This window comes from Trichoplax adhaerens, genomic scaffold (genome assembly GCF_000150275.1).
Source record: "Trichoplax adhaerens TRIADscaffold_4 genomic scaffold, whole genome shotgun sequence".
Lineage (NCBI taxonomy): Eukaryota > Metazoa > Placozoa > Uniplacotomia > Trichoplacea > Trichoplacidae > Trichoplax > Trichoplax adhaerens.
In genome coordinates, this window is record NW_002060946.1 from 3435134 (window position 1) to 3462235 (window position 27102).

Consider the following 27102-nt stretch of genomic DNA (forward strand, 5'->3'; position numbering starts at 1 on the left):
AAATGTAGGGAAAGCTCTTTAAGATATTGCCTATATTAATTGTTGTTGAAATCAACAAAGCCTGGAACAAAACTGTAGTATTTAGTTATTAGTACGCCTTTGAAGTTGATGCGCAGTAATTAAACGATAATATCTTTTTAAACATAGTGAAAATAATACGATATCAATTATGCTATTTAAATGGAGTTGTGAAGCTAAACTTTCCTTTTAACTATATATGAACTAAATTATAAACAGTAACAGCTTTAGGAAGCTGCTCATAGTATGCACTCTTTTACTTACTAAAATTGCTTATACCTCTGACATGTATGGTTTATTGTAAGTAAAGATACACCATATGATCAGATTGCTACTATAAATTTGTAATACTTCTAGTAATTTGTAAAATATAAAGTATTGTAATAAAAAGCTGGTTGAACTACAAACTACTAAAGAACCTCCTATGACTGTTTTGCTTCGATTACTCCGGAAAAGATTAATATATTTCGTACAAATTAACAAGGCAGAAAAAACTTTAGAATTTAAGTGCAGTTAATGAATATTTCTGTAACTACTTATTATTATTTATCTAGCAAGTTCGTTCCCATCTACTACTATTTACAGATACAATTGAAGTAATATTATTTTCCAGACAAAATTTTGATGAACAAATTTTTATGATTTTGGAGTGGTTTTAATTTATATTTTTAACATTGCAAAGCATTGCTGATCTATTTTTTGTTGATTACATTGAATCACGTAACACCAATATACAAACAGTATTCTTTATTAGAGTACTAAAATATACCGGAAATTGCATTCTAAAGTTAGATTATTGTTACAATCGCATATTGCTATACAAGTAAAAATTTCCAATATTAATATGATTTGACGCAAACAAATTAATAATCAAGAACATAAATAAGCAGCAGATAGTAACTTGAAATCGATAGGTATTAAAAATTAAATCATAGTTAACTACGATACTATCCTAGATCGTTGCAAGAATTTACTTCGAACCCTGAAAGCCTTTTAATTTTCCAAATAATCAATTTGTATTAATTTATAAGAATGTTTTATACAGTATCTACACAGCAAGGCGAACATAGCTCAGAAAAGTCATAAATATCAAAATTAGATAACGTGTCGCTATAGTATAGCTAGGCTGGGCTTATGGTTTTGAATAAAAGTTTGACTTACCTTAGCATAATTACTGCAACATAATAATTTATACTTATGACCTAACAACTTGATGTGACTAAATTAAGAATCTTTCATCAACTAAAGTCTTCGTAGCTAGATTAGTTCTGCCCCAATTGTCTCGAATTGCCGCAATAACCTATACAATTAAAATCATTATAAACAGTCATCCAATATCAACTTATTTAATAATTTTTTTGCAATTTTTAAGACCTATATTGGCACAATATCCTTATTTACAAGCATTACATGATGGTGGTGTATATTAGTATGCTTAATTTATAGATTTGGTTCTATTTACCATGTCGACAATGTATGTTATAGCTCCAGCAAGAACAAAATTAGTAGCATGGAAATCAATCAATCCAAAGAGTAGTATGTCAAATACCAGCAAACTTATTTCGTTTCCGTAAAAGAGTACGCGATCAAATGTATGAGATTCGTCTAAAATTGATAATATCATTTATTGTAGAATTAGTTTCATTATGAATATATATACAGTATAGACTATTTATAGGCCTAAAAATGTTGATAACATAGATTTCTAATTCTAAACTTGGGAGGACTTCGTAGATCTAATTAGATATGGCCAACCTGCCGTAGAATATGATTTTTGACTTACCGCTATAGAAGCAACCTTTTTCTATTGGAGAATTAAACTCCATATCAAGCAACCTTTCCAACATCAGCTTATCTCTCACAACATAGTCTAAGTGCCGCAAGGACTAAAAGAAACGATTAACAATAATTCATCAATTTGTTTGACCGTATAACTACCTATAAATTCAAACAACAGACAATAATATGATTGTGATTTTATTTTCAAATCAGTTTGTAATCTTATAATTGCAAAATGAACTTATAACGCCACTCTTCTAGACTGTAACTCTCAAGCCTGACTTGAAACTAGGCCTATAAGATATGCATAGCGGCAAATCGATGCAACTTGCTATTCATTACATAATTAACCATACTTACGTGCTCAACAAAATTTGAAAGAAATGTATTTATTGTCTTGTATGCTTCAATTTTATCCTGAATGTCCAAAGTATTACTGCGCGGATCTGCAGGACCTAATAATAGTATAATTGGTTATAGTTATTTTTATAAAAGATTTTGTTACTGTTTAGCATCAAGGACTTTCTCATTATTACTACGCAATTAATTCAACATCCTGACGTGAAACTCTATGATCTTAACCTGTACAATATCTTCTTATAGATAATAGTATTAGATATTCTATGGGAGACTGCACTCTGTGCTACGATTGCTGCTGTAAATTGTAACATCAACTATTAAGTTTGATACAGTGCTTTAAGAGATTACAAGTTTCTTATTTAATTTGAGTTTATTCTTTTCAGATATAATTATTTAATTTACTTATTTTATATAAAATATACGAAAGCAGTCCCATCTAAAGTAGTAATGATTATTCTTGCTCGAAAAGTACTCCAATTTATCAGGTTACCTTTCCCTCTCTGTGTTTTAGATTTGTCTGCTTCCTCCTATTATTTTAAGTACGTGTACAGATTTATTAACATATTAATTAACATCTTTAATTATAGTTAAGACTGTACTTATCAATAAAGACAAGCAAACCTGTAAGGGTTTTAGAATTTTATCGTATTGAATTCTTAATCGTCTAGGTAACGCCATTTGAAAGGTTTGAACATCAGAACTTGGCAGTAATCCTCTCTGACCGCAAAGATTATCCTAAAGTGAAGAGTATATACAAGTAAACATGTTTTAAAGCATGTTTTTATCAGACAATATCATTTCGGTAGAAACTATCAAAAATTGATGGAAATATTCAAATACATATAGCAATATACCTCTTCACGTTTTAATTGTTCAAACATTTCTTTCATATCAGTATCTGCGTGACCATGAACAGATTTACCATGAATATAGTAACCAAATTGAATATGCGACATGATGAAGATGCTCACCTACGACAATTAATCAAAGTTTAGTTAGTAATATTGATAGGATCCCGTTCTGCTTTAATATCAATAGTCAAGCTAAAGTAGTAGTAGTGTAGTTTAATTAATAAATGAATGATATTTGGACTTACGTTACTCATTGAGCAAAGATCAACAAATTGGGCAATTTTATCCTCAATAAAGCGTTCGTAAATGAATGTATAAAACACCCACTGGAAGATAATAAAAGAGATACGTATGAAATTATGTCTCCTGTAGATTGTAGCTTCGTAGCACAATTTATTTTTACTCGTTTAAAATTGGTAATAAATGAATAATTCTGTCGAACCATAACATCGTCACTACACCTTAGATTATGGGTTTATTTTACTTAATTTAGATTTTAGCCGAATTAATATTTTTTACATTGTTGTTGGTAACGCACTAATACGGTAATTTTATCGAGTCATAACCTTTTTATTGCTCGATAAATCATCGCTCTGTTTTACCTGGACAAATGCAATCACCAAGAAGCAAATCGACGCAATCCCAAAGCGTAAGAGCGGGCTAGGAGAGCCAACATATTCATCAGCGGTTGTTACTACACCGGTTGCTGGATTGTTGGTAGCTAAATTTTTAAATCCTGCTACCTAAATTATATTAAAAATCTACTAGTTATAAACCGACAATAAAAATTAATACCAACAGGTAGAAGTGTTGGTATATGAAATAGAAAATCAGGCAAGATGTTGATAGCATGTTAACAGAGTTGCCTTAATGTGTTACCTCCAAAAAGAATAAGACAGCAAAAATTAAAAAGGTATTTTCGATTTTTCTCATCGTCTACAATATTTAATTTTATAAAAAACATTATTTAATCGTTGATTACTAAGTTCATAACTAAATTATACAGTACATAAAGTCTGATGTAAAAATTTCTTGGTTTAGATTAGTTTGGTTTTACTTTAGCACGAATTTTTAAACAGTGACAATCATCAATTTAACCCTGTTTTAACAGAAATTTATGATATTGGGATCCATTAAATTGATTCAATGGATAATACAGTACTTGACATGCAAATATCTTTACAAGGTGGGAAATATATATTGACCTGTATTTCATTCCATTCGTTAGCTACGAAGTATGTCCTCCAGATACTAATGGGCACATTAGCACGATTACTTTCACTATTTTCGCCTGCACTTCCGCGAGGTTTTTCCCAATCAATGAAAAAGATGTCAATGCTTGTTTGAGTCCATATAATATGTAATAAGTCCAAGGCTTTAAACGCAAATGCAATCGCAAACAAGATGGAGAAATAGCCACGCTCGGTAGAAGATGGTAAGACTAAATAAGCTGCTTCTTGACCCTATCATAATTATGATAAAATAAAAGGAAAGATCGAGTTATTGTAACGCGTAACTTTCAGAGCGACTCAAATTCTCGAGAAGAGTCAACTTATTGGCATACTTTACGCTTTCATTAAATAAATCATTTATGATGTTAGCATAAATAAATTATGATCATACCTTAAAAAACATTAAATAATATACGCTAGTACCAAATAAAATGATGAATAGACAATTTGCCATATAGCCAAGAAATAGAGCGAAGAATTTTACCATAGTCTATCAAATCAGATAATCCATTTAGTAAATGGGTGATTTACATGAGTTAAAAGTTGCTTTAAATTTAACCTGGATCGATTAGCACTAATTTATAATACTCTAATCTAATTACTATGTTAAACATTATTTACCTGACTGTTGATGGATTCATCTGGAACATCGTCTACATTGATAGCACTAAACCGTCCACAACGCCGTCTCCAGCCGATAATTTTGATTATGCAATATATTATTGTAAGACACCCAGTCACTATGCAAGCAATCTAGGGTAATGAAAAATTTCGGTAGGCTTTACAATTCTCATGTATGTAATCAACCATTTATATGTAAGGAAAAAAATTGTAGTACTTTAATTGGTAATAATTTATGCTTACATTGACATTATTTTGATATTCCGGATTTTGCGTGACATATGAAACCGTAAACGATGTCTAATAATGTATATACGTATATGTTTTATTAAGTTAATTTTACATTTGCGCAAAAATTAGATATGAAATTGTTAGTCGACACCTATTTCGATTATAAAATCTTGTATACAAAATTGTATGTTGAAGTTACAGGTCTTTTCAATCGATAAAATATTTAAATACTTCCATAACTTAAACATGAATTGAAATATATTCAGAAAAGAAATACTATCAAATAAGTATTAAAGTAGTGTTATACAAACCTGTATTGTTGTTGCCGTCAAATCACTAGTTTTAACGGCTGCATAATTAATTATTAGTAGAGGTGGATAGATCTTTCCAGCACTAGCTCTACCCTGCAATGTTATCCTATCACAAGTCCATTTTTGATTAGTGGTCATTAGTATATATGTTGTAGATATTATTATGTATCTCCGTTACCCCTATTTTCTTTAACACATACCTTTATTCTCGGTATTAATTAATAACATAAAATTACCTTAAATTAATACTCTTAGGATAGCGTATAACTCGAGGAGAATCGGTACTTGTTGGTTTACTGCTATAGTTGTCGATAATAAAGAACCGACGCGTTGGTACCCAGGCGCTTTCGTCGGTGCCTAGTAATGACAGGAAATTGTAATAATTTCAGCAAGATACTTAGATTTTAATGAGTTTATACATTATTTGTAAGAAATAGGATACCTGCGTTGGGAAATTCAGTGCTACCACCAACTACTCGATTCGCATAATTTTGCAAAATAAGAGGGATAGGAGAGAGAGTATTTCCATCTCTCAAATCTTTGCGTTTACGTCATTTAAAGTAATACTCGGTTAAGTAAAATAATTTATATTATTACCATAAGATTAGAAAATCCTAAAAGTATGTTATAACCAGCTTGGAGAAATACGCATATAATTCTCAGCAATAGAAAAGTCAGCAAACAACGGTAATCTGTCTGTAATAGTAGTATTCCTTTTTTGAGTATTCCGAAGAAAAAGGATACATGGATCATAAAAGTACATCGGTGTATTCAGTAGGACCGAACGGGAAAGAGAGCACTGAAGAAGTCAAGTTATTTTAGCAATCATGCTAATTCTATCGATATACAATTTTCTGACGTGATCATAAAAATTTTCTCGTAGTAGTAATAATATGTGAAAAAATATCAGCAAATCAAAATTTTAATTTACAATAGTAATATAGTTATCTTATCCCGATTTTAACATTACGTGATCTATTAAAACAACATGTCTTCGTAAATTAACTTACTGTAATAGAATATGTGACTCCAAAGTCAAAGGCTGCTTGTGCTCTTCCTTGTGAATCAGGGCATAGCTATACGCAATAGAAATAGACGATCTCATATTTACAGCAGTCAAAATCTTAAATTGGCTACCAGATAGATAAGTAAAAACTAAAACAAATGGAATGAAAGTTCTACCTGAAAAGGGATATCTGTTAACTCTAAGTTAGAAAATGTGCCATTTAAGTAGTATTTCCCAAAGGCAAATTGTAATCTTGAAGGAAGCTATAGAGATAAAAATCACGCTAGCCTCTGAGAAAAGGTTTAAGGTGTCCATTTTTTATACGCTAATTACATATAGAATAAAAATCTAATTCTGTTGCAAATCGTAGTTAGCTTTTCACATAAATAGAAATAAAAGAATAAAGGGATAACGTTGTATATTGAATTACATATTCGATTATAGAATAAGAATGCTGAATATTATGGAAGCACCACACGAATCTATATATAGGAAAAGTGATACCGGCTAATATATATACAATATTATACTAGAGTGCTAATAATTATAATAAAATTGTAATCATCATTTGCATATAGCTGCATTTTCACACAAAATGCATAAATAAGTTTGTAGAAAGTGAAATTGGTAGGCTGTTACGGTATTGTTGAATGCCTTCTAGTGAGATTATGAAATTTAAGAAATTATTGCAAATTAAAGGTTATTTACCGTGGCCGACGGTCTCATGGAATAACTAGTCGTTATGTAAGTTGCAGTTAGGACTGGTGTAGCAGTTGTAGCCGTGAAATAATACAGCCAGGGCAAGTCAGCTGGCCTAAATTGAGGAAGACAGCAAGGGAAAGAAATGAAACAGTTTTTTATTATCACCATTATGAACTATTGAAAATTTATCCTTAGCGGTATATTATGGTAATTATCGCTAAAAAGAACTTACCAGTCTAAAATTCCATTAGAAATTCTATTTTGTGTAACGAGATTATTGCCTAAGGTATAGTAAGAAGCGCAAGCTCCATCTGCAGGAAATCGAAAATAGTGGTTGACAACACACAGGTTAGCCAAGAGCTGGCAGGCGGTGTAGTTAAAATTTTGCTATGGGATAAAAATTATTAGAATTAAATGTTACCTACGGCTGAAGTAGATCTTGGTAATTATGAAATAATATTTAGCCCCAATTTCATGATCATGTGCTGTTTACCTGGCATAACGTTTTCGCAGCTAATAAATTTTCACTAAGGTAATAGGATACCACACTTGTGCTTTGTGAATCCTTATCGTGAGTAATGATAGAAAATTGTTGTAAGTAAAGTGGTTTAAGATTTTATTGATATTTGAAGATATCGTAAATGTCATTAATATTCCAGCTTATACGAAAGCTGAATATGGACTAACCTCGTACGTAATAGTCATTGATGACGAAGAAGGCACAACAATGTTGTTACTAGATCCTGTATCAAAGCATACACCACCGTACTTATAAAAAGAAAATTCGGGTTCCAATTAGAAGAATGACATTACTGAAAAACTTGCTATCTTCTGTGCTTATCCTTTGACTGGTAGTGGCTTAAATGTTCATAAAAGGCAGCTTACCTGTATATAGGTACCAGGAGCGTTAGAACATACACATGTTGAAGTTAAATTAAGGACGTACTCATCGCATCGGACACAACTATATTATAGGATTCGCCGAAATTTTAATTTAATATAATAATGTTGAAATTAAATTTAGCCTGTGCAATATGAGCTATGAATTTTAACGGCAGTATTTTGATGTGAAAAAGTTTTATATTACTTTTGCCGTGTGATATCAGGTTGATAGCTATCACCACATGTGGAACATTCTAGGACAGGAACAACGCTAAAAGTACTACCAATGCTGATATTTCTAAATCTAACGTCTAATGTAGATCAAAGACGATATTAGTAATACATTATTAAGGAATAAATACTGATAAGGATTAAGCATTTTGATATTGGATACTACAATATCGTTTCTATCATATAATCCTGGTAACAATTTACTGTATAACTATCAAATTTTAGATCGTTACTCGATATATCGCCAGCAGGGCAGCTTCGACAGGCCTGAGTTGCTGAATCAAAAGGGTTACTACTGCTGCATCGAATACAATCTCTACGATCAGTAGAAGAGGCCTAGGGAAGAAAAGCGCATCGGAAACTTGATTAAATAATTCGCAGGATTGCACTTCAGTAAGTATAGTAAGTATAGTTCTACTCGTACTGTATTTGTTGGGCATTTTTGACACTGCAGGGAGCTTGTTGGTGGTCCTCCATTATCACTTAAAATTCTGTAACCATTGAGACAGATGCAATAGGTACCTACATAAATACGTAAACGTTACATTAATATGATAAAAATCACTTTTTGAAATGGATTATCCCTAATTTTTATAGAAGATTATTAATATAGTCTAGAAGTTACTGTAACTTGCAGTATATTTACAGTTTAAATAAAATTATAACATCAGAAAGTGCAATATTGACAGTTATTTATAGGCTTCTTTATCGTGGTAGCACCCAGAAAAGGTAAAGCATAACAGTTAAGTGGAGCATTTGATAGATTGCGGATAAAATAAATAAATGCCCTTTTATAATTTGTTCTTAAGCTAAATGCTAGCTTTAATTGAATATAGGAAATTTTTCACTAATGCAAATCATGAATTTTTAAGAAGATTAAGTTAGAAAACTTTCTAATACATTGATAAACTATTACATTGCAGATTAAATCGGTCAAGATGGTTTTATTCTCAACAAAATTTTGCTCGATGTCAGATATAATGAACGGATGGAATTTATTAGTGTTGTTAACAGCGGTATAGCAGTAGAGTTAACTGATGTAATAACTTAAGATGAGTAAATAGGCTATTAAAACAATATCCGTAGCGGATTTTGATGTTGTAAAGATATGAGGATTTCGCGCGGTTGATGCAATTACAGTGAGCAGCTCGGTACTGGGCTGCATCAACTAAATCCAAAGTTATGGGTAATATTATAGATATCTGTAATTTACACAGAACCTGAAGATTAACTGAGCCTGAAATATACAATTATTATTCGGTTTGAGTGAAAATGGGCATATTTAACGTATAAAAAATAGTTGTACACAATATCTATACAGTTAACGTGGATCGTGATTAAGGATACTACTTATAAGTGTTTCCTTGAAATTATTTCAATGCTATACGTAGTACCGTATCTAATAATTTTTGAGCATATATTGCATGTGCTTATTTACTGTAAATTAAAATAAATTGCACAAAGTGGTCACGATTAAGAAGAACTTACTGAATCAACTACATTACAGCAGGCATTACAACAGAATAGTAAATCATTTATTGATATTTTAACTTCAGCTGTTGAAATTTTTTAGTCTGCCTGATTTCTAATTGGATCTATACCCTACTTTATGAGTCTACAAAAAGCTTTATTGACAGTTGATTTTTTTAAATATATGATCTATACGTATATAAAGTTGTAAAAGAAATTGTAAAACATAGTCTTCAATATTAGCGAATCATCAAGATGCACATATCTGTTATGGCTAATCATATTAATGACATTACCTAAGCAAAATAGATAAGCTGTATGATACTAGTTTTATTGGCAATATGCTAGGAGTGCCTATCTGTCAATGAAACATTTTACTAAGATATACCTATTTACGGTAATGCAATATCGCATAATATGGTATGTTGAACGTTATAATTATCATTAATTATTATAACGATATGTTATTGTGCTTTAGTATAACACTCGTACAACCCGTATGAGATATATACAGTACTAACTTGCACATATACCGTACAATGTATATATACATATATATATATCATCATAAAATTTATGGATTTATCGTAGGTGAACCAGGATCCAGTATAATATAAATATTTATTCCACTAAATCTAGAATCTGTGAACTGGGAACTAGTTAAAAGCCTATAATATATTAAATAAGAATATAAGTCTAACGTACAACAATACAGTTGTAATATGACATACTTACCATCACTACTTCGTTCTTGATTGAGACCACAGTTTTTGCATTGTAAAGTTGCTATATCATAGTACTGAGTACTAGTGCACGTTTTATTTACTAAAGGAAACAGATTCGCACTAGTTAAAGGTAATATTGAAATGATTAAGACTATTGGCAACAACTGACGATTACTTTTAGCCGCCATAACTTTTTTCCGTTTCTGTTTTTAAAACAAGAATTTTAGTCATTTTTAAGTGCGCAAGCGTAATTGAAGTTACGAGTGCACTACGAGTGCTTCGCCGGTATCCTAGATACAGATAGGCAGACAGACTCCAGACAACTGCAATTAGTCTCCAGTTAAATAATAATTAACTAGCTTATATCCTACGGTGGCACTCTATTATTATACTGTATAATTTGATATAACAGAATATAGTGCAATCGTGGTTTATATACTTTAGGTGCTAGTCATGGATGGATAATGATGCCAGTAACGGGTTTGGCAATTTGACTTATACTACTTACTGGAAGTTATCTTAATAATCAGTTAAATGACTGCTCATGGCCATCTAAGTTATAATGTCGTCAACCAGCATAGCACTCGATAATCACCTATTTATCAGCTAGTACTTTTAACTATGTCTAACAAACCTAAATGCTTAGTCGAATGTAAAGTAGTGTCATGGTAGTAGCCGTAAAACTTGGCAATAACTACTACGAATTATATTAAAGCTAATCCTATAAATTTAATGCGAAGTAACATTAAATTCTTCATTTGGGCTACGTGCCATTTATTCTTGTCACGACTAAGATTGCAATATAAAATATAAATGTTCTTTACCCTAGTTGATCCAGTAATTCTACCTTATAACCTGATATTGAGTAGAACTTCTCTTCTAGTGATTGATTGCTTGTGTACTGATATAATTGATGATGCTAATCTAGCTTTTATCCTACAGACAACGTTGTGATCAATGCATATAATCTACCTAAGTATTAGCTATTTTAGCGCATGTCAGTCAATTTTTGTTCAACATTAATGACACATACAAGATAATAGCGTGGATAGATATTTTAATAAAGACGATGTGACCAAAATTCTTAGTCATAAGTCGTACATTCGATGTATATTATAATCGATAAAATAAGTTGGAAGGTATCTATTATAAACTGGTACAATGGAGGCCAAGCGTTTACTTATTTGTAAGTATTTAGCCTAAAAAATGGTTATAATCGTGTAACTTGTAGCATACATTAAAAGTTTACTATATCTCCACTAATCGACACAGTTATAGCTACAACATTACGAACAATAAGGTTTTGTGAGAGTTATCGATTGGAAAGAATCAACATTCTTTCGACTATCTTAAATATACGTGTATACTTAAATAAGTAGTTCACGACAGCTTTGCGCTATACTCATACTGTGTACTTATATATATATATACATAAATGAAATACCGTGATAAAGTACTTTCTCAGTACATAAATTCCGTCATAAAATGCTAAGATGATAGAGCATGTCCCCAAAGTTATACAGACATGATTGATTACCTAATACTGTATATATGATAAAATCCATTTAATACGGCTATGTTGCTTGGGCACAACTATAGTATGCTACGGCTTGTTTTACAAGGGATAAAGCCAACACAAGTATCCTATGAAATACTGATTAAGGTTATTAGTACTTCTTGAGCCATTTTACAGAGGCAGTGTCCTTAAAAATTTGATTGGTTAATTACTCTCTTTTAATTAATACTCTAATACAAATATGTCAAACTAGTATTACAAACATTGTAATGATTGTTCTATCAACAATACAATCCTAGCCTGGTGGTTTTTGCAGATAGAAACGTGTGTAAGATAAACACAACCGGCTTAGGACAGCCATGAAGATCCAATTCCTAATAAAGTGACATTCAATTTGCAAAAACAGTTATCTACGTAAGTATGAGCACAAGGTTAAGATTGCTAATCCGTTGCCCGTTGAAATTTGTTGCTAAAAACTTACTTGTGCTCCATCGTCACCTCCAAAATCGAGGTATAAAAAGCGCTGTCCATCATCTGAGGACATTCTAAGTCTTTCGTATGGGTACCGCCAAATGATTCGGGGGATTCGGTGCCTACCATCAGGAGATGATCTTGCAGCCGCTAAACAAAAGCCATCTTCCCAATGAAGTGTTAGTCTTGCATCTTCATTCTTATGCGTTACCGCTATTGTTAATAAGTATACAAAGTGTTAGCTTTTCAAGTTGGCATGTGGTTAGTCTAGCGCGTTCAAGTTGCAGAATGAACTAGGCTATGGTCTAGATAGCAATATCGAAGGCAATAATTTTACTAACCGCAGCTAATTTCTTTAATTAGTGCTGCCGCTGCATGGGCTCCCTGTACCAATGCACGAGACCATGATTTCATTGCACGATTCGTTTCCGTACGAAAAACGTGGGTTTCTACACCATTTCGCGAGCCAGTGCGTGTAGCAAATATCCAATCATTATTACGTGTATTGTTGCTGCAACTAATTAATCTTGTTGCAAGCAAAGGATGACTAACAACTGGCGTTGACCACTCATCTCTCGACCATGGGATGCTTTTATACAATAAGATATCTTTAGCAGTGAGGGCAACGAAAGCTGGTTTCCATTTCTTGATTTCTCGAATGTTTTCGGAACTGTAATATATTATGATAATTTGATCTATGTGAATATTTTAGTGAATAAAGTCATACTGACAAAGGTGATAAGTTATGGTAATATTCATAACTTCATTTAAGTTCGCTTAAGGTCAATGAATTGTAAAGACATCGGCTATTTCACTTGCGTATTATCTAATATTATTAGCTAAGAGTACTAATTGCAAATGAGCTCTATCTTTCATACTGTACACCATTTACTATACTTGACAATCTTGACCTTGATAATTTACTTGAAGTGTTTTATGAATGAATTTTGTCAATACAAGTGCAAGTGCTGAGTGGTCTTATTACGTTGTAATTGTACAACAGAAACTATTGTATTGTATCACAGAGTAAAATACCTTGCAGTGGTTATTTGTTCATGTAACCAACCCATTTGCTTTATTTCACGGCTATTACCAATTGCATCTAGCACTTGATTGGCTTCATCAATTGCCACTTTAATCTGAAGTTCAGCGTTATGGCTAATAGCCTCAAACCATTGATCGAATTCATCTTGATCTTTACAGCGTAATATGCATGCAGGGCAGCCATCGCTGGTTCGAATTTCAAATGTTGTATTGGTTTTATTGTGAACTGATGGTGAAATTAACTGGGTTAGGTGGCATAACTTTAAGGGTATCGTTTTGACTTCTCGCCAATTTTGAAATCCGCTCGAATTTTCACCATTTGTCGACGTTTCCACTTCAGAAACCAATGAACTCAGCAGCTGTTGGCGAGAACGTATATCATGATCTTGTAAATATTTTACCTGTAGCACAACTTCACGTCCAGATAACTTTAAGGCTTTGACAGCATGATCGTGCGTAGCATTGGTTAGATCGACGCCATTGACTGATAAGATAGCATCACCAACATATAGACTGTTTGTTTGTTCAGCGGCCAAGCCTTTAAAAATTTTCGATATTGTTATTGGTAATTTATTTTCGATTCCACCTTTAATACTGATGCCAAGGCCTCCAATATCTTGTTTAACAACTGTTACTTGGCGTACTTGATCCAAGATGGAGTTGGGTGGTTGGCTTGATTCAGCGTCATTGGCAATAGTAGTGTTATCAGTAGTATCATTATCTTGATCGATATTGATCGATTGAGCGATGGTGGAATCATCGTTCTGTTGCTCTCCTGAATTAGTTGGTTGAGTTGTATCTTGCTCTTGTTGGTTTGGTGGTTGATCTTTTGTTTTTTGTTGGGGTATCAATTTGGATACTTTATCGCTCTCTAAACTGATGGTTAACAATTCGCCCTTTAGCGTTACGAGAGTCCGAAGCCATTCTTCGGTGGCCGGCCTATACAAGTCTAGAAATCCGTTAAGGCTTGCGTGTGCCATATCACTTGATGTATTGGAACTCGTCGTTCTTACAAGTCGCCACTCAAACTGGATAGAGCTGAATGAAAGCTGTAAACTCGATGCTCACAAGGAATCGAATGGGGGGGAGCATAGAGTAGAAGCGAATCAATTCTTTTTAACCCACTAATCTGAAATGTATCAATGTCAGGGCTTAAGTGAGTGCGTGATTGTGTACGCACTTTATATAACCTCGATGTCTCTAATCTTTGAGTGGGTTTTTGATTGACAGTCCAGTCCAGTACAGTACGCACATGATAGGCAGTGGAGTACTGTACTGTCTGCACTGTACTGTACACTACAGTATACTGTAGTACAGTAAAAATAATGGTCCGCCATTAAAACGATTTTTTTACTATCTATTGACATAGTACGTTCATGTTATCATGATAATCTATCTTGGGAGATATCTTTCTATGGGTATAGATGTCATATATAAATACTATGCAGGAATTTGAACGAAATACAACTTTGATTTTTGAACGAAGGGGAGACATCGAAAGTCATCAGATTGTACAGCTTACTACTGTACAGTGTACAGTGTACAGTAGTAGTGCCGTACTACATGTAGACTTACTGTGCTGTATCAGCTGTTCAATGAACTCTTCCCTCTTTGATGAAGTTTACTGACTGTGAGAACATTGCAAATCAATAGAGTAGAGCAGAGTCTGCGTACAAAAGCTTAACATGAACCCTTCAACAATAGCCAATAGGATTGCATGGAAGACAGCAGTACAGTACAGAACTGCACAGTAGCATAGTACTGTACAGTACATCGTTGGCTTGTAAAATGATGTCTCAAAGTAACTTCAAAAGCTTAACATTAACCCTTCATCAATAGCCAATAGGATTGCATGGAAGACTGCAGTACTGTACAGTACTGTACAGTACTGTACAGAACTGCACAGTAACATAGTACAGTACAGTACTGTACAATGTACTGTACATCGTTGGCTTGTAAAATTATGTCTCAAAGTAACTTCATCATCACACAGTAGCCAATATTCACAGACGTAGTTTCGTCCAATCTCCGCTAGATTCAAAAGTGAAAATGAACTGACTGTTGAATAGAATATTGACAGTAATTTATTTTTGAGCTAAAATGAAATACATTGAAAGTCCCACTGTACCATTGCTGCAGCTAGTGAGCCCATAAAAGAATACGTACTGTACTGTACTGTATATGGTATACTGTACCGTCTGTACGTACAGTATGCAAAGATTTGCAACAGTGCAGAAGCAATTTTGTTGTACAGTATTGGTCTGTAGACTGTACAGTACTGTATACTGTACAGACCAACGGACACTGTACAGTATAGTAGTGTAGGGTGGCCCAAAACAGGCGTAGCCGTGTACAGTACAATACACTAGAGAGTACAGTACTGTGCCTAGAGCTTTTGTGACGTTTGCTTTAATATGGTCCGGTGGTATTATTATCTTTCTATATACAGTACTGTATTTTTTCTTTCTTTTGTCAAGACTAACGTATAAATACGTATAAATAATGGAGTCAAATAAATAAAATAGAAACAAAGAGTAACTATCCAGTCATTGAATATATTGCAATAACCAATGGCTGGCTAAGTACTATACTGTACCTATTGCACAAGTTGAGATACAGAGTTACACTATTGCGCGGGTGAAATGAAAAATTGCCGCGTTAAAAGTCCATGTCACTTTGTACAGCACTATGCACCGTGTACAGTACTGTACGTGCACAGTACAGACTACAGTACTATACTACAGTACAGTATACAGTACTGTGCTGTACTGTACTGTATGGTGGAGAAAATGGGTCCAAATCATTGTATCCGTGTACTCTACTGTACACTGTACTGTATAAAGTCAGATACCGTCGTACAGTACAAGTGTACATGGACTCGATCAACTCAGAGAGACTTCTAGATTGCAATATTTATTGGAGGACTGGTTGAGAGGACACATGCGGATAAGTTGAACTTATCCAATTGACTTACTATTGACTCTTTGGACGGAATCGTTTCGCCGCCCTCGCTGATAACCTAAAGCCGATACAACATCTCCTCCCCAATTAAAAGACTTCTTCATTTTCTGCAACACTGCACGTGATGCAAATTGCGTCGGTTGATTTTACAAATCTCTAATCATCTATCCCAAGATTTCAAGCATTAACGCCCTACAGCAGGTATGTAAAAATGATGTAGTAAATATTGTGTATGTCTTCTCAGGTGTTTATTCAATTTCCTGGATAGTAACAAGTTCCATAGTATATATTGCTATCTCTCCAAACCTTTTCACAAAGTCACGTAATTTATATCATGAATCAGAGGTCGCTATTGTACAAGTTACATTATCAAACGTTGATATTTTTGTCAATCAATCGATGCCGCTATAGATACACAGCTCATACGTAATAAGATTCTATTTACGTGTTAATGTTCAAGTGAAATAAGTGCGGTGTTATTAGGGTATGAATATCAAGTCGATAGCTTACGATTTTGAAGATAGATAGCTCGTTACGGGTGTTGAGACGAGAATATTTCATTATTAAATATTTATCTGGTGGGGTAAGTGAGTATAACTTTCCAAGTACTTATGCACTATACTGTACACTGTACAGGTAAGATGAGTTGATCCAAGTTTTATGGATTACAGTATGCCGCTCCGAATTTTAAATCCATATAAACTGCACGGAATAAAGCGGCACATGACCGGCTGATTCATTACTTAGCCATAGAAATCACTCTGTACCCTGTGTTGTACTGTACATTTGTACAATATAGTATCCACAAAATACGTACAGCTCTGCAGGTACGTATAGTAGATGGACTCATTCGAGTTTGTACTTTGTACTTATATAGTAAAATCGGTGTTATTAGTCCGTGCAAATAAATAAACTTTGACGGTAATCAGTATTGTAAATATTAAGTTTTGGCTTGCTTAAATCAAGTGATGCGAAAAGTTTCCCTTCGTTCAAAGTTAAATCGATTGTTCAGTTTTCGTTTAACCAATCAAATCATAGTGACAGTCGTGCGACGATGGTAGCACTACACCTAGCAGCAGTTAGGGAGATTAATCTTCTAATGTCGGAATATTGTATTCTATTACTGGTAATAATAAAAAAAAAATAGATGCAATCTTGTTGCATGTTACCAATCGAACTGTTTTATTGGTAATTGAATAAAGATGTGTTTCATTTCAGTATCATAGCTTACACACAATGCGCTATTCAGGAATCAAATTGGAGAGTTATGCGACAGTGTCTGTCTGGGATGATGCTCCATTAACGGCTAAGTTTTTCGATAGAAAACTCAACTATAATAACATGCATCTTCGTAACGGTATACACGTACTATATCAATGTGAACCCCAGGGGCACTCTTGAATACACTATACAATAGTTGCTTGTCTTGCCTAGTATTGACTGCGTAACCTGAATATTCTAGACCAAAGGCGATTCGAATGATACTCTCCTTCCATGACAGCTACTGCACTTGTATTGACCTACAATGCAGATGCATCAACAATTTTGTGTTTCAATGATTGGTGATTAGTTGGAAACAGTGCGCTTAAGCTGAAGTTAGTATCGTCTATGTACTGTACAGTATTGTACTATATTGGTGCGTAGAAGTACCTGATTGATCTGGTTGGACGGTACCTCTACAGTTGACAGTGATTATCTCTCTTTTAGCAAAGGTGGTAATAATACAGTACAATAATTCTACTTTATCTTTATTGCAAAGGATAAATTTGCTTTTTTAATTTGTTTTAATTGAAATCTCTCTCTATCTTTGTATTGTTGTGAGTTCTTTAAAGTGATCCTGCTGTGTTTTGTAAGTTAACCAGATGGAGTTTCTTAGACCGAGTGACTTCGTACAGCACTGTACAGTGTACAGTGTACAGTACGTATATGACATTGATTATTAGCGAAGATTCTAGTGCCTTCTTGTTGTTAGTCGATGCCCGTTTGTATGTTTATGCTACGTTCGTGTTTATATATATATACTGTATAGACTTGGATACTAGTCACATTCCATTCCCCCGAGTATCTGGATGTTTTGATACCAACTGTAGCCAGAGTAAAATGTCATAAGAATACATCTAATACAGTATAAGAATCGTGTATCGTTTTTGCTTCATCATTGCAACGTACTATTTGGTATATTATTGTACTGTAGATGGATATAGCCAGGGGGTATTGGTATTGCTATTGTTATTACTACACTATTAACTGCTATTCATGTGCGGTATATAGCACACGTGAGCGCTGGCTTGGATTGATTGATTTGGTACCCTAACCCCACGTGTTCATATTTAGAAGTTAGTCCTTCTGTGATCATCACGCATCGTTCTGTTTGCTTATTTACTGTTGTGTTGGAAAAGAATTGGTTGAAACTTGATGTTACTATAGTAGACGTGAGAAAGGTTCGGTTCAATCCCTTTATGTTGTATATAACTTTACTGTGCACTACAGTATATATATACAGTACAGTACGCTAACTACACGAAGCATGTAGAATGGGGGGCTTGTGGTATCTTGGTTGTTAGTTGTTACTCTGAAGTGCGGTTCGATATCAATTGTGAAAAATTTCTTCCTAGGACGTTCAGTGATGTACAGTAAACGACATATATATATATATACTGTATTGTAAAAGTACATGTACATTGTACACTTGTACAGTACAGTAAGCAAAGGTTTTTCTTTTTTTCTTTCTTTAATGTCTATCAAGTAAAAATGTTGCCAAACTACAGACTGTATGGTTACTCTAGCTGACTAGGAGTACCAATGGGTGGGGGCTGGCGTGGGCTTATTTTGGACATCATTTGTTCTTTCTTTCTTGGGAAAATGAACGATATGCCCCTAAAATATAGTGGCATATCGTTCATTTTCCCTTCTTTCTTCAATGTCTATCAAGTAAAAATGTTGCCAAACTACAGACTGTATGGTTACTCTAGCTGACTAGGAGAACCAATGGGTGGGGGGGGGCAGGCGTGGGCTTATTTTGGACATCATTTGTTTGACTATCGACTCCACTACAGTATTGAAGGGTACTCTACAGTCTACTGTACAGTATACTGTGACTGTGACAAGTCAGTGACCAGTGACCACTGTGTGGGGCGCACTAACATTAGCAGAGGCAATGGATCGAGTGCGTCTGCGTAGATGATTGATTATTTTTTCTTTCCAAGTTTTGTATTTCTTGTCAGTTTATTAGTTATCAGTTATCGCCTCATCATGATGTAATTTAAATTAAATTTCAATTCAATTGTGGAAAAAATAATTGGCGATGAAGAAATTGAAATTGGTCATTTCCCTTATTGAATCATCCTATCTTGCTGCTGTTGTGTTGTATATTGATGAAAATGGAGTCGGATCGGATGAATGACTTTCATTTCCCTTATTGAATCATCCTATCTTGCTACTGTTGTGTTGTATATTGACGAAAATGGAGTCGGATCGGATGAATCACTTGATGATTGGCAATAGCCAAATGACTGAATGACTCTACTTTGCCTACAGTATGCTGCCTAGGCCTGCGACTTTGAAATTAAATTATTCTATTAGAATAATAATATTTATTATGAAAGCATACCCTACCATACCATACCTTACTGTCAGCATGTAGCGTTGATCAACATGACGCAAAGCAAACAAATAATAGTGATTTGATGTCCTTGTATAATATTGCATAGTTCAAGGAATTTCTTGCTTGTTGACTTGGTGTATGGGTTGGGGTTATGAACATGCTGTGCACTGTCTGATTACCGACAGTAACGCCATGATTCCACTGAGAAAACGATATTGTACTCTACACTACTGTACTCTACTTGATGGGTATGGAATGGTGGACGAGTACTGTACGATAGACCGTAGTACTGTATTGTACACTGTACTCTACTGTACTGTACTGAACATGCGGTGGCATCATCACTGTTAAGTAGCGGAGATCGAGATGATTGGCCTTATTAATTAATTATTAGCTGAAGACATAAATAATCCTTCACGATGGCCTATCATGGAGATTGAGCAGTTGCTAATTAGGCGATGTTGAATTCTGAAGTTATTACGACTACAACGGACAGCAAGTTGCTACTTGAAGCTTTTTGACATTCAATACTGTACTACTTGATCTTTATCGATCGTAAGGCATTGTTCGCAAATTGAAACTTTCATCGTGCTAGCGATACAGTCATAATCCATTAATCGGTATGTGCATATTGTATGCATGCGTTAACAGTTTACAAATATCCCAATCAAGATTGATATACTTGCTAGCGATCTACATCCTCATTTATGTCATATCTTAACAGCTGTTCAGTGTTCACCTTGAAAATCCAATCTTAATATGTACTATAGGAGCTCATTGTGAAACTTTTGTATTGATTAGCTCTACCGTAAGCTCTAATAATTTTCATTTTCTATCGCAATATTGCAGTCCTTCCCTTTGGATACTTATTCTAATCAGTGGTGTACCATCTGGATATAGTACACTTCGTACTATCAATGGAAGAATTGCAAAGTGTCAACGATCATAACGAGTTAGCGCAGGTTAGTATCTTTGTACTATGAAATTTCTCTTTTACTTCTTGCTTGCTAGCTAGGTCGAACAATCTGGACATTATTTTACGATGATGTTATCGCTGGCTATATTGTTGTTACTTTATAAGGGGTAATGGCATAATCTTGTGGAAAATGTCTGATATCGCCATTGTCCTGCTTGGTTTCCAAGTTGATTAGAAACTCGACGATAGTATATGATACAGTAAAGCGTCAATTCCATACAACGTAGACATGAAGTTAATTATTTATTATGCACTTACACACAACTATCATAATGACAAAAATTTGTAGTTAAATTAGTATTCGCCTTAGTACCCTTTCCTATCCATTGCAAATTGCAGTGGTGCTGTAGTAGGTAGCAACTGATTAGCCCCCTAAAATGCGATCAACTTTATAGTATTGCGTTGCATTGCTTACTACTATTAAATTGCATGATCATTGGTTGAACTTAGTCATACGTTACAACAAGGGTTCTACATTGGACGAAGCTTAACGGGGCTGAATGATGTGTTTTTAGTGACATAGACTTATTATTAATACCAGAGATATTCCAGTAGAGGAAATGCCTGCTATCATGCTGATTTGCTGAATCCTGTCCCTGCATGCAACACGACTTGGTATTACAGTAATTTACAACGGATGTTTCACTCAGTAGGAAACTAGTATAGAGGAGGAACTTTCTTCAATCTGCCATTTTAGTACAGCCGGTATGTGCCAAAAATACGACATTAAAATACAACGCTGTCTATCTCGATAGATTGAAGGTTACAGTCTCGTAGAAAGTTATGGTCGTGTATTCGTAATTAATTAGGAGATAATGTTTACTCCCTGTGTATACGTTCAAAGTATGGCTATAAATGTAATTGATAGACTGTTCTTTCAACGATTTTTCCAATAATTGTGTAACATGTACTGTACGTATAATTCACACACTGTAGTATTGTATGATTTATGATTTTAGACAAAATTTTAATATTATTTACAACGAACAGATTTTATTTTGCTTGCTTACTTGTATGACTTTGTACAATTGTGTTCATGTTAAGTATCACGTACTATACTGTACAGTAACTGATTAATTAGACAGTTTTTACTGTGATCATGGGTCAGTATATCAGCATATTGACCGTGAACAATAATAGTACAGTCTGTTTACCAAGCGATTTTGTGCAGTATGCTAAACATGTACTGACTGTACTCTACTGTATTTTATCAGAAAATAATAATAATAATATGCATCTTTATAATTTGCTATTGGCACCCCCTGTACAGTATGGTATGATATTTGATATTGAAGGATCGTTGAAAGTGAGTCATGCGTTGTAGCGGCCGTTCACTGTGTCTACTTACGGTTTAGGTGTTGCCACTTATTGTTACTGTAATGTTTAGTTGCTACTTTTTATCACTTAATAACACAACATAGTATACTCAAAAGCCTACCTTGCCCTGCATGGCCATACTACGATACACATGTGGCTGTACCTTCAGAACTAACATATCCAATAGTAACTGTCTTATTTATGCTCTTTAGTGACTTACATGCAGTGTGTACATTACCGTAGACTCACGATACAGCTATTAAGTTGCGATCAGCCGTGTCGTGAACCTAATCATGTGTTAAAAAAAATAATTTGTTAGTAAATCCCTATTAAATGTATAATAATCCTGATGGATGTGTTTGATAACACGTTGGCACTAGCATTACTTTAAAGTTATTGCGGCAATAGATAAAAACGTTATTAAGTCAGACATCATTATAAGGTTTTTGTTAATGTTAAGTATATATTATACACCGATTAGAAAGAAGAATTAGAGGCTTTAGCATCAATTTATGGCGATGATTGGTCAGTTATTGATGGGACATCAAGAATTTACGTCATTCGTTTGCAGAAGGATTACTTGGATTCGGTCGTATCCATTGAATTAAAGGTAGATTACCTTTTAGTTAACAACGTTGCTTAAATTTTTAAACATAGGATAAGTTAATACGTCTATGTATGTATGCACTGCTGATAAAAGTACCATTTACGAACTTCAATTATAAAGTATTAAATCTGTACGCAGTGGATAGTGTAATAGAAGATATGTACTGCACGCTATTCACGAGTGTTTTACGCATTTACACCTAATTTGAACGTTAAAGCGAAATTTCAATACTGTAAATATTGTGTCGAGTATGTTCTGAAAAATTAAATGATATAAAGTATTACTTTACCTTCTGCGTAGAATTATGTAGAATTACCGGAGCAAATATTTATAAATGTTCTTGCTTATAATTTAAATCAGAGTCAGAATAATTGATTAGAGTAGAATTTGCATAAATGATATAAAGTGCTTGAATGTTTTCTATATCTTCAAATTGGTTGAGTGTGCCTTAATCCTCGACATAAATATTAGATGTAGATGTAACTCTGATTGGGTATGTACTGATATATTCGTAGGTTCTACTCCCTGTAACCTATCCTACTGATAATGCACCGGAATACGAATTAACGTAATAATAAGTTACCTTTTTGATAAATGGTTACGTTGGTCTTTGATTATAAAATTGACTTTTTTCATCCATTAAAATTCTACCTAGGGCTAATTTCTTTAGTGAAGAAGAACATACCGAAATGTGTCATGCTCTTGATACGATTTATAAGTAAGTCGAATAACTTTGGTCAGTTGAAATGTTAATGTTTGAGATGTTACAACTGACCTTTGACAGCAATTTTGAAAAGAACTTTTAATTTGATTTTACTTTCGAGAATAATTGGCCAGTGATATTGGTTTTTACTGTCGTTTCTTTAGCTTCTTTATGAATCTTTACTATTAAATAAATAGCTTATATGAATATAGTTTCACTAAACCACAATACTTATTGCCTATTAGCGTTCTTATTCACTTACTCGTTATAGCGTTAATGGATTTTGCATATGTAATGTTTTCTGATTACGTATGTAACAGTGATAGTGGCGGTGAAGTTATTCTGTTCCAGTGGGTAGAAAAACTTCGTGAGTGTTTAGCTTGGAAGATTGAAAAAGAAAATTCTATCATTCAGCGTAGAAATTATGTAGCGAGCGGTAGCAACAGTATTGATGTATGTAACAATGTAATTTGATTTCAATACACTGTTAGATTGAATAATTTTGAGTATAATTAATTGATTGATACCCGCACTTAAAATAGAATTATTGCGGCAATTTTTAGATTAGTACGGTATATCAATCGTCCGGTTCAGACAATGAAATAGAATCCAAATTGGACGAAACAGATAACGCTGTAAATAGCGCACCTAGTACTAGTGCAATTATTGGCAAAGAAGGTAGAAATAACTAAAAATTTCGTCTACTGCAAAATATTTAGTCTATGTAATATTTTTAAACCTAACCTATTGCAGAAAACCCAGAGATTATCCATGGCGAACCTATCGTAGATCGCAAGAGTGTATTTCAGGCTCATTTAGCAGTAGTAAAATGTGTTTCTGAGGTAAGTTGACAGATATAATCGTATTTATTATTAACGTATGGTCTCCTCTATTTATTTTACGGCGTTACTAATGGGATCAATTGCCAAAAAACTACTAGGTGGCCCGCATGAAAGATTCCCTTATGGAAAAGCGTAAAATTGCGCACGCATCTCATAATGTACTAGCATACAGGTGCAGAAATTGATCCGTTATTCCTGACATTCATTACAATTTTAAAAGTTTAACTTTATCGTGGCAATATTTATCATAGAATTATTAATGAGGAACATGGGACGTATATACAGGATTGTGATGATGATGGAGAAAAAGCCGCTGGATCTAGATTACTACATTTATTAGAGGTAATTATTTTTTAGCCATCATTTTATTAACAAATATAAATCTTATTTCTACTTCGTAATATATTAACTATATCCTATGTTCTAATGTAGATACTTAATATTGAAAATGTGGCGGTAATCGTCAGTCGATGGTAAATTTGAATTATATTCTTTAACTATGCTTCCATAGGGGTGTTCAATGTATAATCACATTATGTTCATAGGTATGGTGGAGTATTGCTAGGTGCTGATAGGTTTAAACATTATAATAATTGTGCTCGCGCTTTAATTTACCAAGCAGGACTCCCAAAGGTTACTATTTAACACGAAGCTATAGTAATTTTAAACATAAATTGTCCATAACCGCTTTCTTATTCTATTTCAGGTTGATAAACATCGTAATCGTATTGCAGGAAGACACGAAATATCTTCTAAGTGTCCTCTACGAGCAGTGACACCTTGATACAGAGCAGTAATAAAAACTTAAATAAGATAAGAGAGAAATTATTTAACTTGACACTTGCCACATTAATTACTGCTTCTAAACTACCAGTTATGAAGACTGCAAAATTACTGACATATCGTCGGTTTTATTCAAGGTGGTCTGTATCAAGCTGTTATCATTTGTGTGTGAATATAGTTATCTAAATTTTGGCAATACACGAAACTTATTAACTATGATAGCAGAATCTAACAAATTTTTAATTATGCAAAATAACATAATCTTTACATCTGTGCGATGATATATTCTTGGCTAAAATATCAGAAGATTCTAGTTCTCTGAATAGTACTGCTATCTGTGCAGGTTACTTAATAATGCTAGACATAACTATATCTTCATTTTTTCTCTGAAATGTGCAATTTTACTCATGATCACTAAAATCAGTGTTGCTGAGCTATTATTACTTTACGATGCAATCTCGATAATATTTGCTGTATTAGAAGAAAGAGGCTGGAAGTGACCTGATAATCTTCTGAATGATATGCATTTTCTGCTATTTATTGTTGTGTCTATTGTTTACTCAAATTTCCAAAGTTAAGTAGCTGAAGTAGTAACGCTGTTATTAAGCTTTTTGCTATTATTATTTTGATGTATGCTGTTGGTATACTAACATGAACACGAAAGATAGAATCTGATAGTCTTTACTTATAGCGAGCATATATTTGCATGCTTGTATTGATGTATATATATATATATATATATATATATATGAACTACTATATATACAGCCTGATAGAAAAAGCAACGACTTTAATGGTTCGATGGCGACCGACTCGGTATGATGACTGTAAACCAATACCGTGGACAAGTATCGTTATATAATTCCAAGATTCAAATGCAGCAATGTCAGAAACTGAGACTATGACAAGCTTTTTTCTGATTCATAAAACGTAATTTATATTTAAATATAAATTCATCAATCCTATTCTCTATATAGTCTCTCCTGTTATGCTGTTGAGGCAATTTAAAATATATTATTCCTATTTGCATCTAGTTATTTGTATAATCTATTCAAATTGAGCAGCATTTTTGTATTGATAAGAAACCAGAATTATTACAATTGTTTCAAATGTTTCAGCTATTAGGCAAGAATGATTTATATGTAGCTTTTCTTGAATTATGTCGTAACGTTGTATTTGTAGATAGCGGCACATATGTGCTAAATTACATGAAATGTAACCATTCAGTCGAAGCTATAAAATTTATTGACGTCTATAAAACCTCTTTTAGTAATCAAATGATCATTATTTGAATTGTATGTTTGTATATATTTATGCGTATAATACATTTATACCATATTTAAATGTGTTTTTTTTAGTTCAACTACCAACGTCGGTAGTTTATGAAAATTTTATCTGATGCAAGTATCGAGATAAACGTACGCATACTGTACGTAATGTTACCTATTAATCCTAGGGATAGTTTTAAACAGCATGGACTATAGCATTCTGCGCAGTGAGAATACGTCGTTACTGTTTACTTGGATACTGTAGAATCTTGATCAAAGTAATTGATCAGGATATGAAATTCTTCACGATGTGTGATATAAAACAGTAAAATATAAAGTAGTAATTCATGTCAACGTACGAATTTATTAATACTCGCATCCTGGTAATGTCTAGTAAATGATTCTTCAGGTATAAGTGACCTTAATAATAAGAATCATATTATATTGTAAGACACGACCGTTGGTTAATATTTACGTTGTATAAATGAAAGCCTAATATGTTTAATTGAAGAGATGCAACTGCATATATATAATATATACATACGTACATTATACAACAGAACTGATTTAAAATGTTTTTAATACTTACAA

The 27102-nt window shown here is 33.5% G+C and overlaps 3 protein-coding genes across 3 annotated transcripts; 1 reads left to right on the forward strand and 2 right to left on the reverse strand.

The window, feature by feature from the left end:
• Positions 1-1237: 1237 nt before the first annotated feature.
• TRIADDRAFT_55538 (uncharacterized protein) lies at positions 1238-10607 on the reverse strand (the record flags this gene model as incomplete). Its single annotated transcript, XM_002111935.1, has 27 exons — positions 1238-1318; positions 1481-1623; positions 1802-1904; positions 2158-2252; positions 2648-2684; positions 2779-2892; positions 3012-3128; positions 3254-3334; positions 3611-3751; positions 3888-3944; positions 4214-4471; positions 4632-4730; positions 4862-4993; positions 5105-5161; positions 5404-5509; positions 5640-5760; positions 6410-6479; positions 6586-6672; positions 7118-7223; positions 7344-7498; positions 7605-7676; positions 7799-7879; positions 7997-8075; positions 8199-8304; positions 8458-8560; positions 8649-8746; positions 10430-10607. 27 exons carry the CDS (start codon positions 10605-10607, stop codon positions 1238-1240), a joined length of 2877 nt encoding a protein of 958 aa, XP_002111971.1.
• Positions 10608-12216: 1609 nt separating this feature from the next.
• TRIADDRAFT_24172 (uncharacterized protein) lies at positions 12217-14430 on the reverse strand (the record flags this gene model as incomplete). The annotated part of the gene is made up of 4 exons (XM_002111936.1): positions 12217-12309; positions 12417-12619; positions 12748-13076; positions 13442-14430. The coding sequence occupies 4 exons, from the start codon at positions 14428-14430 to the stop codon at positions 12217-12219; spliced, it is 1614 nt and encodes a 537-aa protein (XP_002111972.1).
• Positions 14431-22090: 7660 nt separating this feature from the next.
• TRIADDRAFT_55540 (uncharacterized protein) lies at positions 22091-25244 on the forward strand (the record flags this gene model as incomplete). Its single annotated transcript, XM_002111443.1, has 13 exons — positions 22091-22094; positions 22206-22297; positions 22790-22918; positions 23431-23483; positions 23571-23633; positions 23939-24071; positions 24182-24296; positions 24372-24460; positions 24559-24632; positions 24712-24802; positions 24893-24933; positions 25006-25093; positions 25167-25244. 13 exons carry the CDS (start codon positions 22091-22093, stop codon positions 25242-25244), a joined length of 1050 nt encoding a protein of 349 aa, XP_002111479.1.
• Positions 25245-27102: the final 1858 nt, after the last annotated feature.